The sequence below is a fragment of the Aethina tumida genome, chromosome 7 (genome assembly GCF_024364675.1).
Source record: "Aethina tumida isolate Nest 87 chromosome 7, icAetTumi1.1, whole genome shotgun sequence".
NCBI lineage: Eukaryota > Metazoa > Arthropoda > Insecta > Coleoptera > Nitidulidae > Aethina > Aethina tumida.
The window spans coordinates 4,880,117-4,906,697 of record NC_065441.1 but is presented as its reverse complement, the minus strand read 5'-3'; the positions used below and the strand labels follow the sequence as shown (position 1 = coordinate 4,906,697).

Below are 26,581 nucleotides of genomic sequence, written 5' to 3'. Positions count from 1 at the left end.
TAACGAATTATTTCGTATAATTATGAAATTATTATATTATAAACAAATTATTATTATTATAAAAAAATATTTATTTTGTTTATTTATTATATACTGCTAATTTAAGAATCTGAAAACTTAAATCGATCTTTATATTTTTGAATACTTTATAATATATTTTTTTAATTCCTAAAAATAATTTCAATTATTTTAATACTTTATTATTATTCTTCAATTATTTTATTAATTTTGAATTCATGAATAATTTTAATAATTTTATAAATCTTATTCTTATTGTATATTAAAAAAAATATTTATTTTGTTTATTTATTAAATACTTCTGATTTAAGAATCTGAAAACTTAAATCGATCTTTATATTTTCAAATATTTTATAATATATTTTTTTAGTTCCTAAAAATAATTTCAATTATTTTAATATTTTGTTATTATTCTTGAATTATTTTATTAATTTTGGATTCATGAATAATTTTAATAATTTTATAAATCTTGATATATTTTCATACATTTTAATGATAATTTTGTTATTTTAATTGTTAAACATAATGTTGATAAATTAGAAAAATGAATTTTAGTTATTATATAACAACTTTGCAATAAAACTTTATATTTGTTTGTTAATCTTCATAACAGTATAATAGTAATATAAAAATTCATTGTTCATTTTTGTCTGAAATCTTAATTTCCTGTCTGTCGTAATTTTCCAATATCGATGTCAATCAGTTGCCGTTTAAAACGGTATTAAAATATCTATTAAACGTGAAATAAAAGCCAGGCGAAAATTCGAATCATTTGCCGTGAATTAATATCTTGGCTCCCAGCAACCTTTAGATTGCTACTCCAAACCAAACTAAATAGTTAATTTTCTAGTTGACGGAACTCCAATGAGTAGTTGCAAATCCATACACCACCGGTATATTCCACTCGGTTTCTCACATTCCAACCGCCATTTTTACCATTCCTCAATATTAAATAACCCAAGATTAATTATTAATTACACGTGGAAATCGGTTTATTATCTCCTCGTCCCCGAGGCCGCGGTCTTATCCCACGTTAATATCTTTTATTGCCAATCTTGAGCCGGGAGCAATCACTAACGTGATTTTATTATGCTGCATCAAAACACACATTGGTATTTAACCGTTTAACAGCAACAACAACTAAATCGTTGATTATTATTTTAAACGTATTGTCGGTTCAATATTTAATTAAAACAGTGATTTTTGCATCTGGGGCGGAAGCAAGATGAATGCTAATTTACCTTCAATTATTGTGTTGGATGTTGCGTCCTGTGTGGAAAAAATCGTCTGTGCGGGATTCATTACAAAACGGCCGGGCATAATGAATACATAATTTATAATATGACCGAGGAAATAATTGTTCGATCGTGAACGATGCTGGAACAGTTACGATCGCGAACCGTGAATTCAAAACCATAGGTTTATCCGTGTACATAATGATAAATAATAGAATTAATTTATTTCGAGAGGTTTAATTAGATTTAATTTATACAGAGCATGCTCGCTTGTTTTTGTATTTTACTATGTAAATTTGATATGAAAGACGATTTCACCGAATGCTTCAACATCTGATTTCGTAAGGGTTTACTGAATTGAAACAAGTAGAAATAAATATAAAGTTATGTTTATTTAAATTTTTATTGAGAGGAAAGGTTTGTCAATTAATGATGAATTTATAATACAAACATTGATTTATTTTTCTAACTAATACATTTCTATTTTTTAACATAAAAGTGGTGAAATTAAAAAACATTGTGAAATACCTACACTGAATTAAAATTTAAGAATTTTAATTATTTTAGACAAATGACAAAAAATTACTATTATTACTTGAAAAAATAGATTTTGAAATATCGAATATTACATTTTTAATGATTAATGTTATTACATTAATTAAAAACACAAATAATATTAACTTTCAATAAAATTAAAAAAATCTATATATTTTTATTTTTTTAAAAGAAAAGGTTTATTTTGTTAAACTGTATTTTGATGGACTAAACTTTAAATCACAACTAAATAATGGGTATTATTAATAAAAAATATATTTCTAATTTAATATTATAAAATAAATATAAAAACAAAATAGATTAAAACTACAAATATTATTGACTTTCAATAAATTAAAAACAAACAATTATTTAAACAAAAGGATTGTTTTGTTAAAATCTATTTTAATGGCTAAAACTTTAAATTATTATTTAATAATTGGTATAATTAATACAAAATATATTAATAATATTACAAAAATGTATTTTTAAATTAATTAAAAATTCAAATAAAAGGACTTTTATTAAAATCAAAAAAAAAAAAAAAAATATTTATTTAACTTAATTTTCTAAAAAGAAAACATTTATTATGCTAAAATGCATTTTGCTGAAAAAAGTTACCATTCAATAATTGTTACATTTAATACAAAATATATTATTGATATAAATTATAAAATAAAAATAAAAACAATATTACAAAATATGATTTTTTAAATAATTAAAAATATAAATAATACTGATTTTCAATAAAATTAAAAATAAATATTTAATCTTATCTTTTAAAAGAAAATGTTTGTTTTATTAAAATGTGTTTTGATGTCAAATTACTTTTTAATAATTGTTATAATTATTACAAAATGTATTATTAAAAAAATATTGTGAAATAAAAATTTTATTAAATTATATTGATATATGATATGTATGTACTACTTCAATTAAAATTATAAATAATATGGAATTTATTGAAATTTCAAATTAAAAATAAAATATTATTTTATTTAATTTGAATTATATATTTAATTTATTTTAAGTAAAAAAATAAAATTAATATAAAATATAATATCAATAAAGTAAAAATCACAATAAATTGAAATCTTATATTTTCGACGTAAATCGAAAAATATAGAATTAAATTAATAATGAATTAAGAATTTATTTATATATTTCTAATCTGAAAATGCAAACTTTCTTAATAATTATATAATAATACTAATTTTATTAATAAAATAAAAAATGCAACACAGAACATTATTAATGAAAAAATATATGATATTAAAAATTAGAGAGTTTTCGTGTTTTGAATTCATTTAATCTTCGAGTGCAATTTAAGAATTTTAAACTAAAAAATGGCAAATTTTAAGCAATTTACTTTCACTCTTTGCATCCGCAATCGCAATTATTATACAACTGAAATTTAATAATTAATAAAAAAAGAGGCAAACGAGGAAAAACACTTTGGGTGACCTGAAACATTGTACCATTGAACTTAACACGAAAATTAATCGTCACTTTCCATTTGAATTTATGGCACGGCGGTCATTGTTGAAATATTCAAAAGAGCACCGGTGAAAATTTATATATCCATATTAATAACACCGTATGTGGCAATAACTTCGTTGTCTTTAACAATTTGAACCCGGCCATTTTGCTCTTTCCTTTTTTAAACTTGAACCGCGAAGCGGGTTTTTAACCTTTAGAAACGACCTCAGTAATGACCGCGTGTATGAAATGTCTCAATTGGTTTGGGCGACATTCTTTTTACGGAACGTTAACATTTTTGCACAGGCGAAACGTACATTAGATGTCGAAAAACTTGTGTAATTTCTTTTAATTCAGGGCTTTTTTAGTTTGTTTAAATTTTTTGCGATGGAGACAAAATAAATTCTTGAAATTAATAATCAAATTATCAATTGTATTTCATCACTAATCAGTGTTTTGACTTTTTAAAATCAAGAAAAAATGTTAATTTATACAATGTTTTCTAATTAGTTGCTGAAAATTTGTTTATATTTAAAAAATATATTTTGAAGTATAATTAGGTGAAAAGTGTAGTCATTTTTTTAGTAGACATTCAGTCAATAATTATAATGAAGTATTTCAAAGATTTGATTTATATATATTATATTATATTATATTATATTATATTATATTATATTATATTATATTATATTATATTATATTATATTATATTATATTATATTATATTATATTATATTATATTATATTATATTATATTATATTATATTATATTATATTATATTATATTATATTATATTATATTATATTATATTATATTATATTATATTATATTATATTATATTATATTATATTATATTATATTATATTATATTATATTATATTATATTATATTATATTATATTATATTATATTATATTATATTATATTATATTATATTATATTATATTATATTATATTAATTATATTATACTATATTATATTATGTTATATTATATTATATTATATTAATTTTCCTCGTAAAGTTAACTCTTAATTTAACTAATTGTCAATATTTTAAGAAAAATGTTTGATACCAGAATCTATTGTCAAGAAAAAATGTTACTATGTACAATATGTTGTTTTAATTATTATTTTTTTAATATAATTAGATGAAAATTTGATTATTTCTACTGGTTTTGATTCTCAGAATAAGAACAGTTAATATTTTTTATTATCTTTGTTTTCGTTTGATATTTTTAGTTTATTTTTTGTTGTCCAAGTTCAAGTTCAATAAAAAAAGTATGTATAGTATCGTAACTAATCAGTTTTAAGAAGATAATTAGATGAAAAAATGTTTGTTTTTTCCGGTAATCAATCCGAGAACAATAATTATAGGATATTATTTCGAAGATCCTAAAGAGCTTGTCGTCAGATCCTTTATTCGACTTTAATAAAATTATTAACAGTTAGATAACAATGATTCCTAGTAATTTAATAGTTTTTGTTCCGAGAACAACAGAATTTCGCCTTTTGTCTATGCCGAATAAGACGCGTAATTTCCTGTCCAATTAAGCGAACGTTGATGTTGACGATTTCGTGAAATTTTTTCCGCATCTCATCCCGTCCATTGAATCGCGTCCAATGTTAATATTAAAACCGAGTCGGCAATAAAAGGAAGAAGAAACACGCCGTGTACTTCTGTCACGGTTCCGTAAAAGTGAGGTTTCAATGACCCTGAAACGAGCATTAAAACGATATCAGAAAGTGTTTTGCAGATAAACAACAAAGATCACGAGGAAACAACGGTAAACTACAAACTAAACGCTCGCCATTTTAGCTCTTAAACGAACTTGATGATCACGTTTCCGCAGCCCATGCCAATCTGTTCTGATCCGGGGACTTTTACTCATTTTCGATTCGTTAATGCGAGACTTATGCAATTTGTTTTGTGTCGATTGTATGAATTTTCTCGCTGAAGATAAATTGAATGAGCAATCAAATTAACATAATACTTTGTTTGTGTTTTATTAAATTGGTTCAGAATTTGTTTTAATCACATATTGTTTAATCTGATGGAAAGTTTATTGTTGAAAGAGGCACAAATTGTTTTTAATTGTTATACAATAAATTGTGTTCTTGTGTTTAAATTTAATTGCAAGAAACTGAAAGTTTAGCAGATTTTTTAATTAACGAACAAAAAGAAATGTGAAGACAAAGAAACTAGATGTACGAAATTATAAAATTAACAATAAAATAAATAATATAGTACAACAAAATCAACAGTGTAAAACAAAGTAAACTATTATATTTTTAAATCACAAAAATTAAAAAAATATATAAGATCCTTTGAATATGATTAGAAAAGATTTCTAAAGTAAAAAACATCAGTAGCTCTAAAAAAGACAAAATATAAACAAATTTAAACAGACGATATTTTCTCTCAGTCAATAAAACACAAATAATAATACGTCCATCTTGATAACAAATAAATTGTGGATGTTTCCGCATTATTTACGAATGGAAACAGGTCCGGGCACAATGCAAACAAATTATTTATGGGGCTCGCGGTGCGATATATTTTCTGCATTGGCGTTTCGAGTTCGTGAGTGCCACTTAACGGTTAAGTATATTTTCGTGTTATCTAATGCGGAGATGGGGGCGTAGCGCACCTGTCCGTTTCATACTCGCACTCGTATTCGGTCAACGGATGATGATTTTCGCATTTGCGATTTTAATAAACGACGAAGTGGACTGTTGAGATTTTAAGCAGGATGTGGGTTGTTAATTCTTTTTATTTTTTGTTGATGGTCCGGATGGGATAATTGGTTATTAGTAATCCGGATTTGTCGTCGTAAAGTATTAACAGGTTTTGAGAGAAGCTTCAACAAATATTAGTGCCGTTAATTATTATTTAATTGTCGATATTCAAGATTTTTTTTGTTTTATTTTTAGACTTCTTGTGTTTAGATGTGTTCAGTAGTGTCTACCTGGTTTAACTAAGATTTTATTTGTTTAACGTTTTGTAATATTTTGCTAATAATAATATGTGAAATTCTGTTAAATTTTGGTTTTAACTATCAATAAATGATCATTTAAAGTTTTCTGTTACTTTTATTAAAAAATATTCCAATTTTTCATTTATAATACAATTATTTTATTTTTTGTTATAATTTTGCTGAAAAATATTTCAGATTTTTCAAATTATCCATTTCTTTAGATTCTTTTGATTCTTTCTATTCCTTAGATTCTTTAGATCCTTTAAATTCTTTAGATTCTTTAAATACTTTAGATTCTTTAGATTCTTTAGGTTATTTAGATTCTTTATATGTTCTGTTACATATGTTGAAAAATATTCCTATTTTTTAAAATCATTTGTTTGCCATACATTCAAATTTTTTATATTTAAAAAAATTCTTACAGTAAATTTATTATTAATTTACATATTTAGAATTTTGTGTAGATTCTTTAGATTCTTTAGACTCTTTAGATTCTTTAGATTAATTAGATATTTTAGATTCTTTAGACTCTTTGGACTCTTTAGACTCTTTAGATTCTTTAGATTCTTTTCTTCAAATTCTTCAGATTCTTGAGATTCTTTAGATTCTTTAGATTCTTTAGATTCTTTAGATTCTTTAGATTCTTTAGATTCTTTAGATTCTTTAGATTCTTTAGATTCTTTAGGTTCTTTAGGTTCTTTAGGTTCTTTAGGTTCTTTAGATTCTTTAGATTCTTTAGATTCTTTAGATTCTCTAGATTCTTTACACTCTTTAGATTCTTTGGACTCTTTAGATTCTTTAGATTCTTTAGATTCTTTAGATTCTTTAGATTCTTTAGATTCTTTAGATTCTTTAGATTCTTTAGATTCTTTAGATTCTTTAGATTCTTTAGATTCTTTAGATTCTTTAGATTCTTTAGATTCTTTAAATACTTCAGATTCTTTAGGTTATTTAGATGTTCTGTTACATATGTTGAAAAATATTCCTAATTTTTTTAAATTATTTGTTTGCCATACATTCAAATTTTTTATATTTAAAAAAATTCTTACAGTATATTTATTATTAATTTTACATATTTAGAATTTTGTGTAGATTCTTTAGATTCTTTAGATTCGTTAGATTCTTTAGATTCTTTAGATTCTTTAGATTCTTTAGATTCTTTAGATTCTTTAGATTCTTTAGATTCTTTAGATTCTTTAGATTCTTTAGATTCTTTAGATTCTTTAGATTCTTTAGATTCTTTAGATTCTTCAGATTCTTTAAATACTTCAGATTCTTTAGGTTATGTTCTGTTACATATGTTGAAAAATATTCCTAATTTTTTAAATTATTTGTTTGCCATACATTCAAATTTTTTATATTTAAAAAAATTCTTACAGTATATTTATTATTAATTTTACATATTTAGAATTTTGTGTAGATTCTTTAGATTCTTTAGATTCGTTAGATTCTTTAGATTCTCTAGATTCTTTAGATTCTTTAGATTCTTTAGATTCTTTAGATTCTTTAGATTCTTTAGATTCTTTAGATTCTTTAGATTCTTTAGATTCTTTAGATTCTTTAGATTCTTTAGATTCTTTAGATTCTTTAGATTCTTTAGATTCTTTAGATTCTTTAGATTCTTTAGATTCTTTAGATTCTTTAGATTCTCTAGATTCTTTAGATTCTTTAAATACTTCAGATTCTTTAGGTTATTTAGATGTTCTGTTACATATGTTGAAAAATATTCCTAATTTTTTAAATTATTTGTTTGCCATACATTCAAATTTTTTATATTTATCAAAATTAAAAAAAATTTCACATATTTAGAATTTTGTGCTATTTTTGCTTTATTTTATTTCAATTATTTAGTTTTTAAAATTTCAATTTTATAATTCTATAAATTTTTACTAATTATATTTGAAATTTTCTAAATTATTGTTGTGTATTCATGATTTAAATTATTATTTAATAACCTTTTTTAAATTTTACAGACTTACTATTATACTATTATATTGATATTATATTTGCAGAAAGACATTTTAGATTTTTCAAATTATTTACAATAATTTCACAGTAATTCGCTGAATTATTTACACCTTTGTGTTTATTAAAATTTTTAAATTAATTGAGATAATTCAATTTAACATTGAAATTATTTTTAATGTTATTCATTGTTATACTTTTTGATTTATTTATAAATTTAATAAATAAACAAATTTTTTATGTTTAAATATTAAATTTTAATGATATTTTTAAGATTAATTTAATTTAAATTTCTTTATTATTTTGCACATTAATGGAAGTTTCGATACTTCATACAGATGTTTGAAATATGCAATTTCACATTTATTTCATTAAATTAATTATATTTAACGAATTAGTCCTGATTCGCTAAGAAAGTACCATTTTTCACTTTCTACAAACAACATTAAAGCTCAACAGAACTAAATTAATTAAGAAAACTTTTAGTATAATTTTGTTTGTATGCACTTTCTTCATTGAAACTAAATTGACTTTTGTGCTCAAGAGTAAAAATAATTTGTTGAAGCCAGTTCGAAATAATAACACGTAACACTATTTGATGCTCGTTTAAAATGCTGACAACCATGACTGTAACAAATAAATAAAATTTTTATAAGTGACTTGTAAAATTGCCAAGAGAAATTATCCTGTTTGTAAATTAATATATTTTTTCTGCTCCGTGTTCACGGAATAATGGAAACAGCACAAAGGAATTTTGTAGTCAAAGCAAAATTGTAATGGCGTTTTTAAATTTTGTTTTTTGTTGACGTTTTAATGAGTCGTTTCGACCGTGATATTTGGAGATTTGTTGACTGTGAATTTCGGGGAACTGAACAATTTTACTGTTGTGTTTAAATCATTTATTCAAATATTTTTGGGAGAGCTAGAATTTTGCTAGAAATTTTTAATTGTTCTATGTGATACTTGTGAATTACGAAGAACGGTCTCAATTTTGGTTGCGGTAAAAAATTACACAATTAGTTTATTACAAACAGAAAATAACCATTGAAAACCATAACTAAATTTACATAACACACACCACAAGTCAATTCTGGTATTTCATTACACAAAATTTGATTAATTTGCTCCAGATGAAAGAAGCCATTCAACTGGACCACAACGATATAAATAAGTGGTTTGTAAACGTGAATGAGGCTTTTTCAAGGCGTTTAAAGTGTTATTGTTGCTATTTTGTTATGTAATTGAACAATATGTGAAGATGGGTTTAACATGCAAGTGCATAATAAAATACACTTAACAGACAATAGTAATTAATAAACTCACGTTGTGTAATGTGGTAATTTTTTAAGTCACAAAATTGTGAAATACCTTTCAGTCGTAAATAATGTCAAAATTGCAACATTTAATGCATTTTCTAAAACAAAAACTAGACGGCAAAGAAAAAATGTGCCACGTGAGTACGCGAGGAATTTTTTAATTATTCCGATCCTATAAATAGTTATCTGGAACAGAAGTATGGCTGTTGACATTTTTCTTATAATTTACTTTCTCGTGTCGGAGATGAAAGTGTTTCAGTGCTCTTCTATTGATCGCTCTAATATAAAATTACAGCTCGCACAGGAATTGGAACGATTCACTTTTACCTTTTGAAATTCTCCATTTGTCGACAAAAAACAACGCATATTGTAATTATGATTAATCGTGTCACGTCGAATATTTATTCTTATTAAATATTTAAATTTTTACAATAAAACTTACACAATGAATAAGATAATTAATAAATGTGATAATAGAAAAATTATTTAAGAAAATTTATAAATTAAATTTTGTTTTTAGTTAATGTATGATTAAAATTATAGAAACTTTATTCATTAATTAAAAATATATATAAAAAGGTAATAAACAATTTTAAAGATAATAATAATTTATACACATTTTTTATTAATTCTAAAAGTAAAGTATGTAGAATATTTTATTTATTTTTATTTTATTTTTTATAAACTAATTTAATAATTTTCTAAATTTATTTTTAAAATATTTTAATTTTGAAATATTAATATTAATTTATTCTCATTTTTATTTATTTTGTACTGCCACAACCATATTTTATTAAATTTTCAAATTTTTTGTACTTTTAGAAATATCGAATAAAACAGTTGGTGTGTGTAAATTGTATTGTTTTGGATTATTTCAAATTCTTTAAAATTTTAAAGAGAGTAAAAATTATTTGTATATTTAAATTCTCTTTTTTTAATATTTTTCAGATTTTATTATATTTTTCAAAATACGAATTATTCAATTATCTATTTTTTAATGTGTATTATTATTTTTATTTTTTTATATTGATGTATACCTATTAAATTATTCCAAACACGAATACAATTGAATTTTAAAAATATTTCAATAATTTTACAGATTTTCTTACACTTTCGAGGATGCTATTTTTTAAACTATTTAAAATATTAATTCTTCATTCATTTTCTACCATAAAAATATTATAAAAGTTTCAAATTAATTGTGGTCAGAAAAAAAAGAAAAGACTAAAAAAGTGTATTTTTTATTACATCAAAAAATTAATTACTTAATTAGTATATATAAATTACGATTTTTTTAAATCTATAATTTTTTCAGATTTTAGTACATTTTTCAGAATACGAAATTTTGAAATATACATTTTTCTTTATTTATTTTAATATTTTGATTTATACTATATAATTTTTTTTATTAAAATATTTTGGTCAATTAATATTTTAGTAAAATTAAGTTTATTCATTAAAAATGAGTAAACATAAACTATATAATTTTATATCGAATCTAACGTTCTATTTTCTGTTTTATCAGATTGGTTGGTGTGTAAATTTTATGCAATTTTGTGTATATACTAATACATTAAAAATAAAAGATTTAAAGGGTGTAATTCCGTGTTGAAATTTAATTAAACTTAAGTACACTTTCTTATTACGTCACAGATTAAAAATTACATAACACCCAAAAATATGACCAGTTATACAATAAAAAAAGCGTGACTTATTTTTGAGATTAACACATCAATCTGTGTTAATAATTGAATTATAAACAAAATACATTGTTGATCAATATTTGAAAGTGACTTAATCAGCGAACCTCTTTAATTAACGCATTAATTTTTCCGAAATCCCATAATTAGCCGATTTACGTCAGTCGATCACAGAAAGTGCGTTCCAATATAATTTTCCCGATAATACGAAACCTAATGATAGTGAAACATTGTTCCGATTTTGTTTAATTAATTAACCACTTAATACTGAAATTATGACGTACTTTATTACTGTAGAAAGTGATAAAATTTTGCTTTCATTGAAAATGGATATATGGTTAACTTTTCCCAGGATGTGTGTAATTTTTTTTTATATTTTCACATGGCATTCTTATTTGATAAGTGACGGCTTAAGTAGACCGTGGATTATTAAGTACTCGGACAATTATCGATCGACGATATCAAAAGTGATATTCGTTCTTGTTACTTCATTATACATGCATTTATTATTATTATGCATACGTGTGCGTATAAGAATCGAGTTCGAAGTGCCCGGAGCGCTAATCATCCACATCCACTTGAAATTTCAACAATGTTATATTGTTTTGTAATTGAAAGTAAAATTAATCTTTGTATAAGCAATATTAAGAACTATGTTGTTAGTGACAGCTATTATATTAACGTCTTTACTGCTGTGTTGTAATTTGTTAATTTGTTAAAAAATGTTCTTGATTAAAATTTATCTGCAGTTTTTAAGACTACTAGTTTTGTGCACTGTTACTGTGAGCATGTTATTTAATTTTCAATTAAAATTTATAATTATAAAACCAATATTGCTTTTTTTATTTGATAAAGTTTATTTCAATTTTTAATTACATATGGAATGGATTCTAGATTTTAGAAATTAATGATTACATATTAAACATTGTATTATATTCATGTTAAATCATTTAATTACTTTTCATAAACTGATAAAAACTTAATTATTTCTTGCAGATAAAATTTAATTAAAACTATCAAAGCAAAGAAATTATCTTTAGACAATTGTTATTTAATTAATATGAAACTAATTATTCATTTTACCGGACTTAATTAGCTAGTTAATTTTTGAACATTTTTACAAAATATACATACCTACTTTCGCAAGTTTTAATGCTTTTAAAATAATCTGTAATCTGTAAGTTATTAATGCAATTTACAAGGGAATATAAAGCTAATAATTAAAAAAAAGATTAGCATTCATTTAATAAAAACATTAAGTATCCATTATGTTTTGTTTTGTTGCTAAAATTCAGACAACTATTAAAATAATTTTTAAAATAATATAATGGTTAAATTAAAGAATTATAGAGACCTAAAAATGTTTCTTAATAAGAACATTCTAAATTTTTAATTTATATTTTGATTTCCTTTATAAATTAAGGTTATTATTTGTTTATTGTTTATTATTTTAATCATTTACTATTACATTTTATCAATTTTTTATTGTTAAAGATGTTTAATTATTCAATATTTTCTGGTTTAAAAATTTATTTTGAAATTAATTTTTTTAAACATTTTTTTTGTAGATTTTAATAATACTATTTTTAATTTTATCCTTATTCATTTATTTACCCATTATTAAACAATTTTATTAAAATAATATAATAGTCCATAACTTTTTTTATTAAAATTATTTTTATATTTTAATATTCTTCGATTAGATATTTAATTTTTAAACTTATTTTGTTTTATATTTTGTTAGAATTTTCTTAGTTTTTTAAATTTTGAATTTCTATTTAATCTTAGGTAATCAATTAATTTTTTTTTGTTAGATTTTAATAAGAAATTTTTATTTTATTTTTTTTATCTTGTAGTTTTGGTGTTATAAATGTGTTTATTATTAATATTTTTATAATTTCTTAATTTCTTTCTTTAATTTTAATCTTTCAATATACTTATTTTTTTATTATTTGAAAAATTTATAGTCCATTCTACGGCCTTATTTGATTAAGATATTTTTTAATTTTTTTATTTATTTCATTTTTTAATCAGTTCATGAGACATTCCCTTATAAAGTTTTGGCATAAGACATATAATTATGATTGTTCAAATACACGTAATTAACATAAAAACAATTTGTCTCCATATTTTCGATATCTAAATAAGGATATTAATTTCAACATCAATATTATTATTTCTGTACTCGTAAGTTTCACCATTCCGTTCACAATTTGAACTTTAAATAACCTTAACTTTGCAATTATTATTAAATGACTAGAAACCACCTGACCGATCCAATCTTTCTTTGACTTCTCACCTTGTAACAAAAAACTACTATTTCATATTCATTCATTCATTAATTTACCTGACAGCTCGCGTATTTACAACATTTAAATGGTATATAATTGTTGGATTAAATTCACCGTTTCCACACAATTGAATTTATCGTTCCCTTCAGATTTATGCACTCTCCATACTTTCAGATTTTCAGTTTTTTGTTAATTTTGACTTACCCTCAGCCCTTGTCGATGTGCCTCGCTGCCCGGCTCGACGTTGGACACGAAGAATCCGGTGCCGTGCTCCCTGCCGCCCCTCAGGCTGAAACCCAAGTTGGGGCCGTGTTTGCAGGTCAAATTCGGTGGCGGCAGAGTGCCGTTTACCGGACGCACCAGCCGGACGGTGCGGATGCGGTTGTTGCGGCTGCCGCAGCTCTCCGATATCGTTTCGGAGCTCATCGTCGACGATGCGTATTTGATTTGGGACTGCTGGTTTTGGGGGTGGCCCATGGGCAGGCAGTATTCCATCGCCAACATTGTTAATCTGAAAACAATAATTATTTACATATTATTAACATATGAGGTTGATTTTTACAGTTGTACCATTTACATTATTTTCATTCTTATTTCAAATTTACTGAATAAAAATTTATTTAATTAAACAATAATTAGATTAGATTAAATATAGGCAACAAGTGTCCATAACGTTAATTAATTTTTTAAAACTTTTAAAACGGATTGGAAGGTTCGATTTACAATTTATCATTGAAATCACCTCAGTTATTTATATTATATATATTATATTTTAGCTTTTAAATTTAAAATAATTGTTAAATTTGCTATTTTTTCTGTTAAATTTCATATTATATCAAATTATACAACTTATATATTTAATATTTTGAGTGTTAAACTTTGTTATTTTTTAAATTAATTTTTATGTTATTTAAAATTATACTAGTTATTCAAATTATAAAATTAAATAGGTAAGTTTCTTTGATTTTAAAAACATTTTATTAGATATTAGAATTTTGTAATATTCTAAGATCACAAATATGTTTATTAATATTTATTAATATATTTTTTTATTTTTTATTATTAATTAAAGATTAAAGATAAAATTTAATTTTTAATATTGTACTCAGTTAAAATATATTCGAAGGTTTATCTTATAATGTGTTTATTTTTAATAGAGATGCTCAATAATTTTATATTTTTTATTATTTTATTTTTACTTTTTTTAATATTTTAAATTTATTTCAGATTATTCATATCCTGTTATTTTTTTAATTATTTTATATTATGACATATTAATTTTATTTTAGAATACTATTTATAAAATTCCATACAATATATTGAAAAGTTCGTATTGTAATTGGTCGTTAAAATCACCAGTTCTTTATTTTATATTTAGCATTAAAATTATCTTTAAAATTTTATATATTTAATTTTTTGAGAGTTTAATTCATATTTGATAATATTTTTTATTATTTTTTAAATTATTTTAAATTATGCTATTTATTTAATTTTAAAATTTTCAGACAATATTTACAATTTTTTATCATTAATTAGTGACTTCTTTAATTCTTTCTTTTTATGTGCTTAAAGATCTTATTTTATTAATTATATAATTTATTCTAAATTATCTTTATTTTTCAACAGTATAAAATTTAATTAATTCATTTTAAAGAAAAATGAAGTGCCTACGTAACTAAAATTTGCTCTTTAAATTTTTTGAATAAAACAACTGATTTACTTATGCAAACATGACTTGAAACAATTTTGAATAGAACACATTTAATACGACAACAAAGTATTTCCTTATTCAATTCATTCTATAAAATCTATGACGTTTTGGACAACATTAAACGTGTTTGATAACAATGTAGCTTTAACGCAACAGTTTCGCCGGTAATGGCTTATTGTTCAGAAAACCATAAAGGAAAAATGGTCTAGCTGATTAATTTCCATCAAAACAATGGTCTTAAAGTTTATAATAATGCAAATTGTTTTAATCCGGGCGACAGTAAGTTTTCTAATTCTCTCACTCTCCAATAATTGGACTATTGTCTTGAAATCTTTATTTAATTGTTATGTTTTTGCACACACATATACATAAATTGTTGTTTTAGATGTTGCAATTTGTAATTTATGCCAAAAATGTGCAATGGCTTAGTGGAATTATTATCCTACTTGTATTACGACGCATCATGTTCAGTTTTATAGTAATTACTGTTTATTAAGTATGCTAGAAGTCTCTTAATTAAATTTTATGACATCCTGAAGATATTGATGGATTATTAAGGTAGTTTAATACATTGTCTATATATTGAAAATTGATATTCATATATTGATGATTTGTTTATTTGACATTGAATTAATTTTTTCAATGGTAATTAACACGATTTAAACCTAAATTTAAACTGAATTAACATAAGAAAATTAAAGACGTATACATTTACTTTATAATTTATTTAAGTTTAGTTTCAAACTAAAATAATTGAATAATAATTATGATTATAGATGTTAATTAATACACAAATGTGAAAATGTAAAGAAAAATAACTCATTTAGCAGAAATGAATTTTGATAGTTTGAATATAATACATACAGAGTACATTTATTAAAGTTGTTGGTGCGTAGTTAAAAAATCCCCAGTAAAAAAAAAATAATATTAATAATATCGAACATATAAACAATATTTCGCGATTTAAACACAGGTGTGTCTGGCTCGTTTATTATAACGTATTATGAAGCCGAGTGTGTTCAACTCAAAATTCGAGGTCGCCATTCGCCGGAGGTGATGAAAAGTAGGCTTCGAGAAAGTGCATCAATCTCATTCTTATTCGCCGATACTAGAAATTACGCGATCTTCTTTTATTTATTGATCGCGGGTCATTTTTTATGGGCGCAGTGTCAACTTTTAGTGGTCGTCGTGAAATTGTTTTACTGCTTCCTAGTTTAGCGGTACACGTTTCCCGGTTGGCGAGGTGACGGTACGACCGAAATTCAACGTTCCATTAAATTTTTACATTCATATTTTGCGCACGATTATTTTTTATTTATATTGAAAAATGATCGATCAAATTATGATTTGTCGGTTATTGTGTGAATAAATTGAAATGGATGTCCTTAAAAAATGTATTGAATAGTGAAACTTATTCGATTAAAATGGAATATTAATTTTTATTGTTATTTTGTTCAGTTTAATTTACTATTGTATAAATATAGGTTAGGTTAGGTTAGATTAGACTCGGTTAAGTTAGGGTATGTTACGTAAGGTTAGATTAAGTTAGGCTGGACAACTTATTTTATGTTAAATTTAAATAAAACGGCAGAAAACAAAAAAATAATTTAAACTTTATTGACTATTTCTATTATAAATTTAAAAATTAATTTACTTAATTTTTATTTTAATATTATGCCATATGTATTTTTTTTAGCTTTTAATCCAGATATTTAAAATATTCATTCTCAAATTTTGTATTAATTCAAATGTTTTCAGTGTTCTTCAATATTTATCTAAAGAAATTATATTTCCTTCATTTTTCATTATATATTCATAGTATTTTAATGTTTCAATTTTTAGGTTTTAGTATGTCTCTTATAAGTTTAGTTATTTTTTAAATTTAGGTCTTTTTTCTTCGTGTTTTCATATTTCCAAACAATATTTTTTATTAATTAAAACGTTTTCTTTATTTTTCATGATATAAAATTTACGAATTTTTAATTTATTTAGATTTTAACCATTCTCCTGTTTAAATTTTTTATGTTTGGGTATTTTTAAGAATATTTTTTAATTTCGGTCTTATTCTTTGTGTTTTCATAATTACAAATAATATTTTTTATTAATTAATAATTTTAATATTCTTAAATTTAATTAAAATATTTTCAGTTTTATTCAATATATATTTAACAAAAAAAAAATTATGATTCTTTCATAATATAAAATAGATGAATTGTTTATTTAACTATAAATTTTTAATTTATTTTGATATTAATTTGTATATTATTTAAAATTATATATTATTATATTATAAAATAATAATTATTCAAATTATAAAATTAAAGAAGAATTAAAATATATTGGAAAAGTTTGAGTTGTGTATTCCTAATTACAAATAATATTTTTTTATTAATCAATAATTTTAATATTCTTAAATTTAATAAAAATATTTTTTAGTTTAGTTTTGTTTTATGTTTATTTCAGTTTTCATAATATAAAATAGATGAATTTTTAATTTATTTAAATTTTAACTATTTTATTGTTTCAATTTTTAGATTTAGTCTGAGTATTTTTTAAAATTATTTTTAAATTTCTGTCTTGTTTGTGTTTTTACAATTAAAGCAATGTTTTATTAATGAAATTATTTTTAGCTTTATTTAGTATTTAACAAAAAATATATATTTTCTTCACTTTTCATAATATAAAATATATGATTTTTTAATTTTTACTAACTTTAAATTTGTAATTTATTTTGATTTTAACCATTTTATTGTCCGAGTATTTTTTAAGATTATATTTAAATTTTCTTTTTTTTGTGATTTCATATTTATAAACAAAATTTTTAATTTTTCATTAATATTTATATATTTATATTGTACAGACTTATAAATATCAAAAAATGTATCTATTAAAAGATAATATAATAACAAATGAAATAATTCATTATTCTCCACCTAAATAACCAACTTTATGCGCTGATAATTTTAACAACTAGGATGTTCTTTTATATTAGTTAATTCCATGATAATTTCACAAATTAAACATAATTATGCATAATACAGTTTCTCGTTAAATTCAGCTCAGACATGAGGCACAATTGTAGATACACCAGTATGTGTTTGGCATTGAACAATTCTTATCGATAATTTATGCGATTTTTTATCGCCCGATAATTATTCTTAAATTATTGAATCTTCTCACCAGAATCATGAATACTAACGATACATTATAAACGAAATAATTGGCTGCAAATGAAATAAGTAAAAAGCAGCCTCGCTTTGAGCAGAACATATCAGATATTTCCGGTTGGTTCGACAATTTATGCGGATAATAACACATAAAATTAGCAAATCTAGTCGTAAACGTGCACATTAAAAAAATATTAAGAAAAAAAGAAATGACGGTGCGTAAATTGACAATAACTTTCGTGTGTAATGTCAATGTCAACGCTCCGTTAATGGTTGGAGAAGTTCTTGGGTTTATTGTTCGTTCGGATTATCGAATTCGAACCGTTAAATTACTTCAATCTGCGGGTGTGTAATTTTAATATTTGCTGTGCGAGTTGTTTTAATTTGAGACGTGAGGGAAATTTGTGAATATTGCGGAATTGATGGAATGATGTCATCAGTGAATGAGAATGGTGTTTATCGATGACTTACCAAAACGATGAATATTTTAATATTAACCAGTGAAGTCAAATAAAAAAAAATGATAAACATTAAATAACCTTGAAAATAATATATAAAAAATATTCGTAAATATGGAGAAACAAGGAAAAAAACCTGGCCAGCTCACAGTCCAGGTCTTAACCCAATAGAACATATAAATCCCAGATATTCTTGAGAAACGTTTAAGGGACCATCGTAACCATCCAAATAACTCGAAATTTGGGAGAATTTGGGTCTAAATGAAAGTCGAACCCAGATTTTGAGTATGAACAGAAAATGTGGGGTTCTCATTCGTAGTTGTGGTGGAAGAACCCCATATTAAGTTTAATTTTTTATTTAGACAATATATTTTAAGACTATAACAGTTATAAATAAAATGGTGTGGTGCATTAATTTTTTGGAACAGTGTATTTTTATTTATTACTGAAAATTTTATAAATTTACATGTAATAATTAAAACTTGTCTTTTCTCATATTCATACAATTTTATTTAATTTGTTTTATTCTTTTTTTTTTTTTTGATTTTATAAATTTTAAACTTTTTCACAGAATAAATATTTCATAACTTCCACTCAAATATTTTAAATTTCAAATATGAATATTTCAATTAATGTTTAATGTGTGATATTATCATGGAATTAACTAATATAAGAGAGCATCCTAGTTGTTTAAAAAGTTATCAGCGCATAAAGCTGGTTATTTAGGTGTAGACTAATGAATTATTTCATTCGCGTCTTTCTGCTCTGAAATTCCCCTAATTGGCCCATCTTTTTTCGCTTGGAAATCGATCGAAAAATTGACGAAGAAGACGAAGATTTCAAGCAATAAAATTGAACGTTTCGCGTTGTTCGAATGCATTTTATTTTTACCCATAACGTTTTCTTTTAATTATGGACCGGCCCCGAAGGTCATTGTGTCAGGAGACGGGAAAGTTGCACGTGAAGAAGAAAATCGTCGCGGTTCCCATATGATCGTTTCGTTGCTCCTTTTGTTTCCGATCGGCCGATTGATCGATAAAATCACAATTAAGTTCTGTCGCGCTGGAATTACGGTTCCGGTAATCGGAACATGTGCGGTTGATTCATCATCCATCGGTGGGGCTTCGGCGACATCAACTATTTGGTTAGGGGGGACTACACCACATTTCCGGTATCTTATCGATAAAACACAAACACAATTGTGCGTGGGTGCAATAAACGTGTCTATTGCTACGGTCGAATGAATTTTTTTGGGCTAGTCACGAATATAAAAAAGACATTAAATCCCCTAAGAATGTATTAATCCTAATTTATATTTATTTTTCATCTAAAGTTTATGAGAATTATAATTTTTCGATTTTTATAATAACAAATCTTAAACTATAATTATTAAGAACTGAGCAAACATGTAAATAAATAAAAAAAATTATCAATATTAATTATATTTTCTGGGTTAATTAATTTTGAGTTACATTTTTATTATTATAAAATATTTCATATTACACACTTTTGTAATTTAAACTTCCAATTTTGGAAATTTTTATTTTTTCTGTCTTTTCTCATTTTTGGTTTATGTGTTCAAATTTAGTATCAAGACGATTTTGAAAAATCTCAAAATCTTAATTTATATTTATTTTTGATCTTAAATTTATAAGAATTATAATTTTTCGATTTTTATAACAACAATCTTAAATTATAATTATTAAAAACTAACAAAAAAATCTGAGCAAACATGTAAATAAATAAAAAAAATATCAATATTAACTATATTTTCTGGGTTAATTAATTTTGAGTTACATTTTTATTATTATAAAATATTTCATATTTATACACTTTTTGTAATTGTAACTTCCAATTTTTAAATTTTTTTTTTCTGTCTTTTCTCATTTTTGGTTTATGTGTTCAAATTTAATTTAATATCAAGAAGTTTTTGAAAATTAACAATAATTTAATTAATTAAAAAATAATAGTAAAATTCTCAAAATTTATATTTTATGGACGTATTAATTTTAAATTATATTTTCTGATTTTATGTTGATGTTATCATTTATCATTCTGGTATTTTGTAATAAATATTTTTGAAATTTCTTTGCCTATTTCTTTTTACTTAGAATCTTTTTGTAAATGTAATATTTATATTATTATTTTATTTTTTCTCATTTTTATACTTCAAAAATTTTAAATTGTAATAAATATGCATTATTTTTAGATAATAAATAATAGAAGAAAGCAAATAATTAAAAAATAATAGCAATAAAATTCTCGAAATTTATATTTACTGGATATATTAATTTTAAATTATATTGTCTGATTTTGTACGTTATGATAAGAATTTGAATATTTTTTCTTACTTTAAATATTTTTGTAAATGTAATATTTGTAATATTTGATTTTTTCTCATTTTTGATACTTAATTTTTTTTTATTTATAATAAATATATAAATTTTAAATTATAAATAGTAGAAGAGAGCAAATAAGTAAATAAATTAATATTAAAAAAATTCTCAAAATATATATTTTCTGCACATATTAATTTTAAATTATATTGTCTGATTTTATATGTTACAGTGAGAACTTTTCTTATTCTGGTATTTTGGAATTTCTGTGACTATTTTTTCTTATTTTAATGTTTTTATAAATGCAATATTTACATTATTTGATTTTTCTCATTTTTTATACTTAAAAATTCTTAAATTATAAAAAAACAAATAATTAAAATAAATAAATTTCTCAGAAATTTATATGTTTTGGACATATTAATTTTGAATTACGTTGTTTAATTTTATTTTATGTCTTATTAAGATTTTTAAAATGTCATTTCTTATTCTATTATTCCAGTATATTTTTTATTTAACGGTGTTTGAGGATTTTTTCTTATTTTTAATGTTATGAATTTTTTATAATTCCAACTATTTCATTTTTAAAAATTATATTTGCTAGTCTTTTGTAGTTTTGAAAAATAAGTAACAAATCATATTAATATCTTTTACAAATCTTGAATTATAATTTAAAATAAAAAAACATTCATTTGAAATTATTTTTAGATTCCTCTTGTTTTATTCAGATTTTTGGAACATGTTTTCAAATTTATATTGCTAAATTTCATATTTTTATGATCAGTTTTCAGTTTTTTTTTATTGGGGTAGGCATTTATTTAAAAACAATATGTATTCATTTAATCATTCAAATTTTATTATCTAATTATAGTTATTAAGGTAATAATAATATAATTATATAATAACAAATATTAAATACATATAATTATATAATAATAAATATGATAATAAACTTTTTAATTATCTAAATAATGTGCTGTGTACAATATACATAAATATTGTCGGGGGCCTAATAAGATCGACTCTTAAAGGTTTGTTAAAGGATTGCGAAACGGCCTCGTTTAATTTTAATCACATCCATCTATCAACAATCTTATCTTGTTTGGCTCGATCATTTTTCCAAGTTTGCAGATTATCCTCGGCAAATAAAACGAAACGTCCCATCAATTGTGACCGATGGAATGATTATGCGAGTACGTCGTGCCCACGTCGCCGATGAAACACGGTTTAGGCTATCGAAGCACTCAACAACGACTCGATATTTATAGAAATAACCTGCTGGTGGTGATTAGAAAATGAGAAAAAAACTGTTTGTTTAACCTAACCGAGTGAAAATTGCGTCGAGAGAAAGAAACACCATCGATTTATTGCCGTTTAAAATGCGAACGAAAGGCGTAAAACGGTCGGATCTGGACTTCTATATTGAGCGGCCGTTTTTAGAAAATAAACTACTCGGTTTCGACGTTTAATCGAACGGGAATCGAACGAAGTTGAGACGATTTAAACAATTATTTAGACGCCATTGTTCAACACTTTCTTCGGAAAAATTACTGGAACAAGGAACCAATTAACCGTAATTAGTGCGATGGATTTTGTTTGTATTACGCGGAAAATCTCTCTTTGCTGGAAACGTGTTTCTAGGAAAAACTGCAGTTCTGGATGTTGCAGCAAAATTAAATATCCCACATTCGGGTACAACTTTCATCCTTGTGTTTGTTATAATTGCATAAATTAATTGTCCTTTTTTATTCATTTAACTTTAGGCAGTTAATTTGAATAATTCAAGAACATAAATAATTATATGATGGAAAGGTCCCAAATAAACTAAAGAGAGATGAAAAAACAACTGAAGAAAAAAAGATACTTCATAAATTAAAAATACTTAACGGGACTGAATATGTAACTAAAAAATAATAATTTGACTATTAGACATAATTAAATTAAATTCTCAAGAATCTGCTTAAAAATAGTATAATTTAAGAAATACAAAATAAAAAAATATTATGTTTTTAAAAGAATATATAAAAAGTTATTTTTCCTATTTATGTTTTTTCAAATTAATATATGATATTTCTGAGAATTTTTGGTACGTATTTTAATTAGATTTTATTTTCATATTTCAATTTAAATTATATTTTTAACATAAGAATTTATGTTTTAATTTTTTTAATTTCTGAGAATGTTTAGAATGTATTTTGAATTTTTCATTTTAAATTATATTTTTAATATATGAATTTACCTTTTTATTCTTTTTTATTATTAAGCTTTTTTGTTTATTTAATTGGACTATATAAATTCTTTAAATTTTTAAATTGTTGTTAGAACTTTCTTGTTCAATAATTATTTATGACCTCTAAGTTATTTAAATTAACTGCCTAAAGATGAATTAACAAAAAAGGTAACTAATTAATAATTATAACAAGAATGAAAGCTATAATATATTATAAAAAATCAAATAATTTTAAACGATGGAAAATTTTATGAACACATTAAAAAATATTAAAAATCTTAAAATTTAAATAACATCAATGAATTAAAAAAAATTATAAATGAAAAATAATAAAAGTCGAAATGTCCTTAAATGAGGGAAACTTAAAATTAAATAACTTTATTTGAATCTAAAAATATTAATTAATAATTTAATGATTACTTAGAAAATTTGGAGATAAATATTTACAGTAAAATCGTATAATAGTTATAATAATAATATTAAGAAATGTGAGAGTTAAATTTCAAGAGAAATTACATGTATTATTTTCCTTGAACATTTAATAAATTTATTTGAATTTAATAGTCTATTTTAATCATAAAAGGAAAGTGAAAAGTCACACATAAACTGATTGTCCAATTTTCGTCAACAAAATAGCAATGAATAGAATAAAAATACTTTTCAAATGAGGTATCAAAAGAGCAACATTTTCATTAAAACAAATAGTTGATATTACCCATTTTGCACTGAACAGTTTGGAAATTACACAATTTTTATTGTAAGTTATTTATCTGGATGATTTACGACCTTACTTTATAATATTTTTAACATTTATTACATTTTTATTTAAAAATATTAAAATTTTAAAATAATAAAAATAAGGTATTAATAATTTTATAAAAAAAATGTCAATTTTATTTGTTTAAAAATATTAAAATTTTAAAATACTAAAAATAAGATATTAATAATTTTAACAAAAAATGTCAATTAAAAATTATTGATAAATTATTTAAACTTTTATTTAAAATATCTGCTAAATTTTAAATATTTGAACAGTAAATTAAAAAATCAATATTGTTCCCCAAAAATATATCTAAAACATAATTAATAACAATAAAAATTAAAAGTATTAGTAATTTTTAAAAAATAAAATGTATAAAAATTAGTTTTAAAATATTAAAAAGAAAAAAAAATAAATGTTAAAAATTTTCATAAAGACATAATATTTGTAATTATAAACTAAATTTAATAAACATTTAAAGTTTTTTGTAATTTAATATAATAAAATTAATTCAAATATCTAAAAATTTAAATATTAAAAAATTAGCAGTGTCCCCTAAAATATATATGTGTTTATAATTTTATAATTTAACACAATAAACATTTAGGAGGAGATTTATACAAAATAAATTACAAAATATTTCAAATTTAAACAAAATATTCAAAAGAATGTTTAATAATTTAAATATTTATTTTAAATATCTAAATTAACATAGTTCCAAAAATTCTCAAGAAGACATAATTGCAAAATTTAAAAACTAAGCATTCAAATAAAATTTAATAAATTATAAAATAATTTAAAAAAGTATTAAATAATAAGGTTAATTCTAAAATAAACTAAAAATTCAAAAGAATGTAAACTATTTAAAAAGTTTAAATATTTGAGTATTCAATTCTAAAAATTAACAGTGTAAAGTAAAAATGTAACGGTAAAATGTAATTTCATAATTACTGATAAGTATTTAAGTATTAGAAGACACTTGTCCTAATGTAATCACCACTTTAATTATTATCGATTGGCCGTTTTTACAAGGATGTAAACGAGTTCCCATCACTAGTTCCAATGATAATCACGTGCTTTTTCATCAGTCTTTAATTAAAATCTCAAATCGCGATTAAATGTGAGAAATGAAGCATCGTTCTAAGAAAAAAAAAAATAAAAACCATTTCCGGCATCGATTGATACGAACGCAATTAATGTAATTGCGCAAAAATTACATAATCCTGAATCAATGACGCGTTTTCGAATGACATACGGGCAATACGCATACTCATATGAATGTTGGTTACAAAGTAGTAATAGCTAATTAGTACAATATCTTCAGCAAGTGAAACTTCCGGTATAGCTAGCTGATCTTGTACGGTCCATTGTGGTGTAAAATCGGTTTCGTCATTTCATAATGTTGAAGGAGGGAGATAAATGTGTCAGTGGACAATGGTAATTTGACCATTTTAATGCGTTATGTAAAAATAATTTATTGTGGCGTTGTGGAAGTAATTACTGGCACATGTTCACCGAATATTGCTAATTATTACTTTCTAGCGCTTCCTTTGATTAAAATTAAACCTAGAATTACGGTTTCTGATGTTCTTTCACATTCTCCTTTCTTACCGAATTAATGCAAAAGCACTAATAATTATTTTATGCAAATCGCAGAATTTCACCGGTGTGTTTTACTCGCGGGAATCATTGAACTTTACCAATACATTATTGTAATTTTGTGTAAACAAACCGATAATTTATTCGTGAGCCACTAAAAAAACTTTCGCCACGTATTAATGTGGGATTTCGATTAGATTGATTAATTTAACGATTTACAGTGATTAATTTCCAATAAGGCCGCGATTAAAAACAATGCAAATGAATTTTTTTCGTAACAATCCACATCCTGCGTCCTTGGTTATCGATAAATTGCCACTATATCCAGCAGCGAGATCCGTGGCAATTAACGAGATGAATATTCAGTTCACATGTTTTCTGGGAAGATCACGTGTCCGGAATATCCACGGTCATGCAGAAAGGCAAAATTGCGTGCCGGCCGTAATAACTGTATGCACTGTTTGTTGGAGCTGCATCTTTCAGGAAGTGGCAGTTTAATAAGCGATAGTTTTTTAATTGGACATTCGGTTCTCGAATGCAACACGGCAGGCATTAATGTATGATGTTGGGGCGACGTCGTCCCAGGGCTCTCTGTGCATTTTCGAAACGCCCGGAATTCCAGGACAGAACGTTCGAAACGGCAATTTTAAATGTGATACGGTCAGACCAGAAACGAGCTCTCGTTACGATGAATCGAAATAAGTAAATTGAAGTTACGGTATTGCGATGTCGGAGAAAAATCTGACGATTAGATGAATTGCTCAAGAACTGTTGGACGTTGTGAATTAGTGACGGATTGGATCTGAT

The 26,581-nt window shown here is 23.4% G+C and overlaps 1 protein-coding gene across 3 annotated transcripts in view; it reads right to left on the bottom strand.

Annotated features, from left to right (window-relative positions):
* Positions 1-26,581, bottom strand: part of LOC109604234 (harmonin) — a 66,060-nt gene that overhangs the window by 28,424 nt on the left and 11,055 nt on the right. For all 3 annotated transcript variants that reach the window (XM_020020764.2, XM_020020765.2, XM_020020766.2), the window contains exon 2: positions 13,718-14,024. In XM_020020764.2, coding sequence (XP_019876323.2) covers positions 13,718-14,017 — 300 coding nt within the window. In that variant the 5' untranslated portion in view covers positions 14,018-14,024. The remainder of the gene's footprint in view (positions 1-13,717; positions 14,025-26,581) is intronic.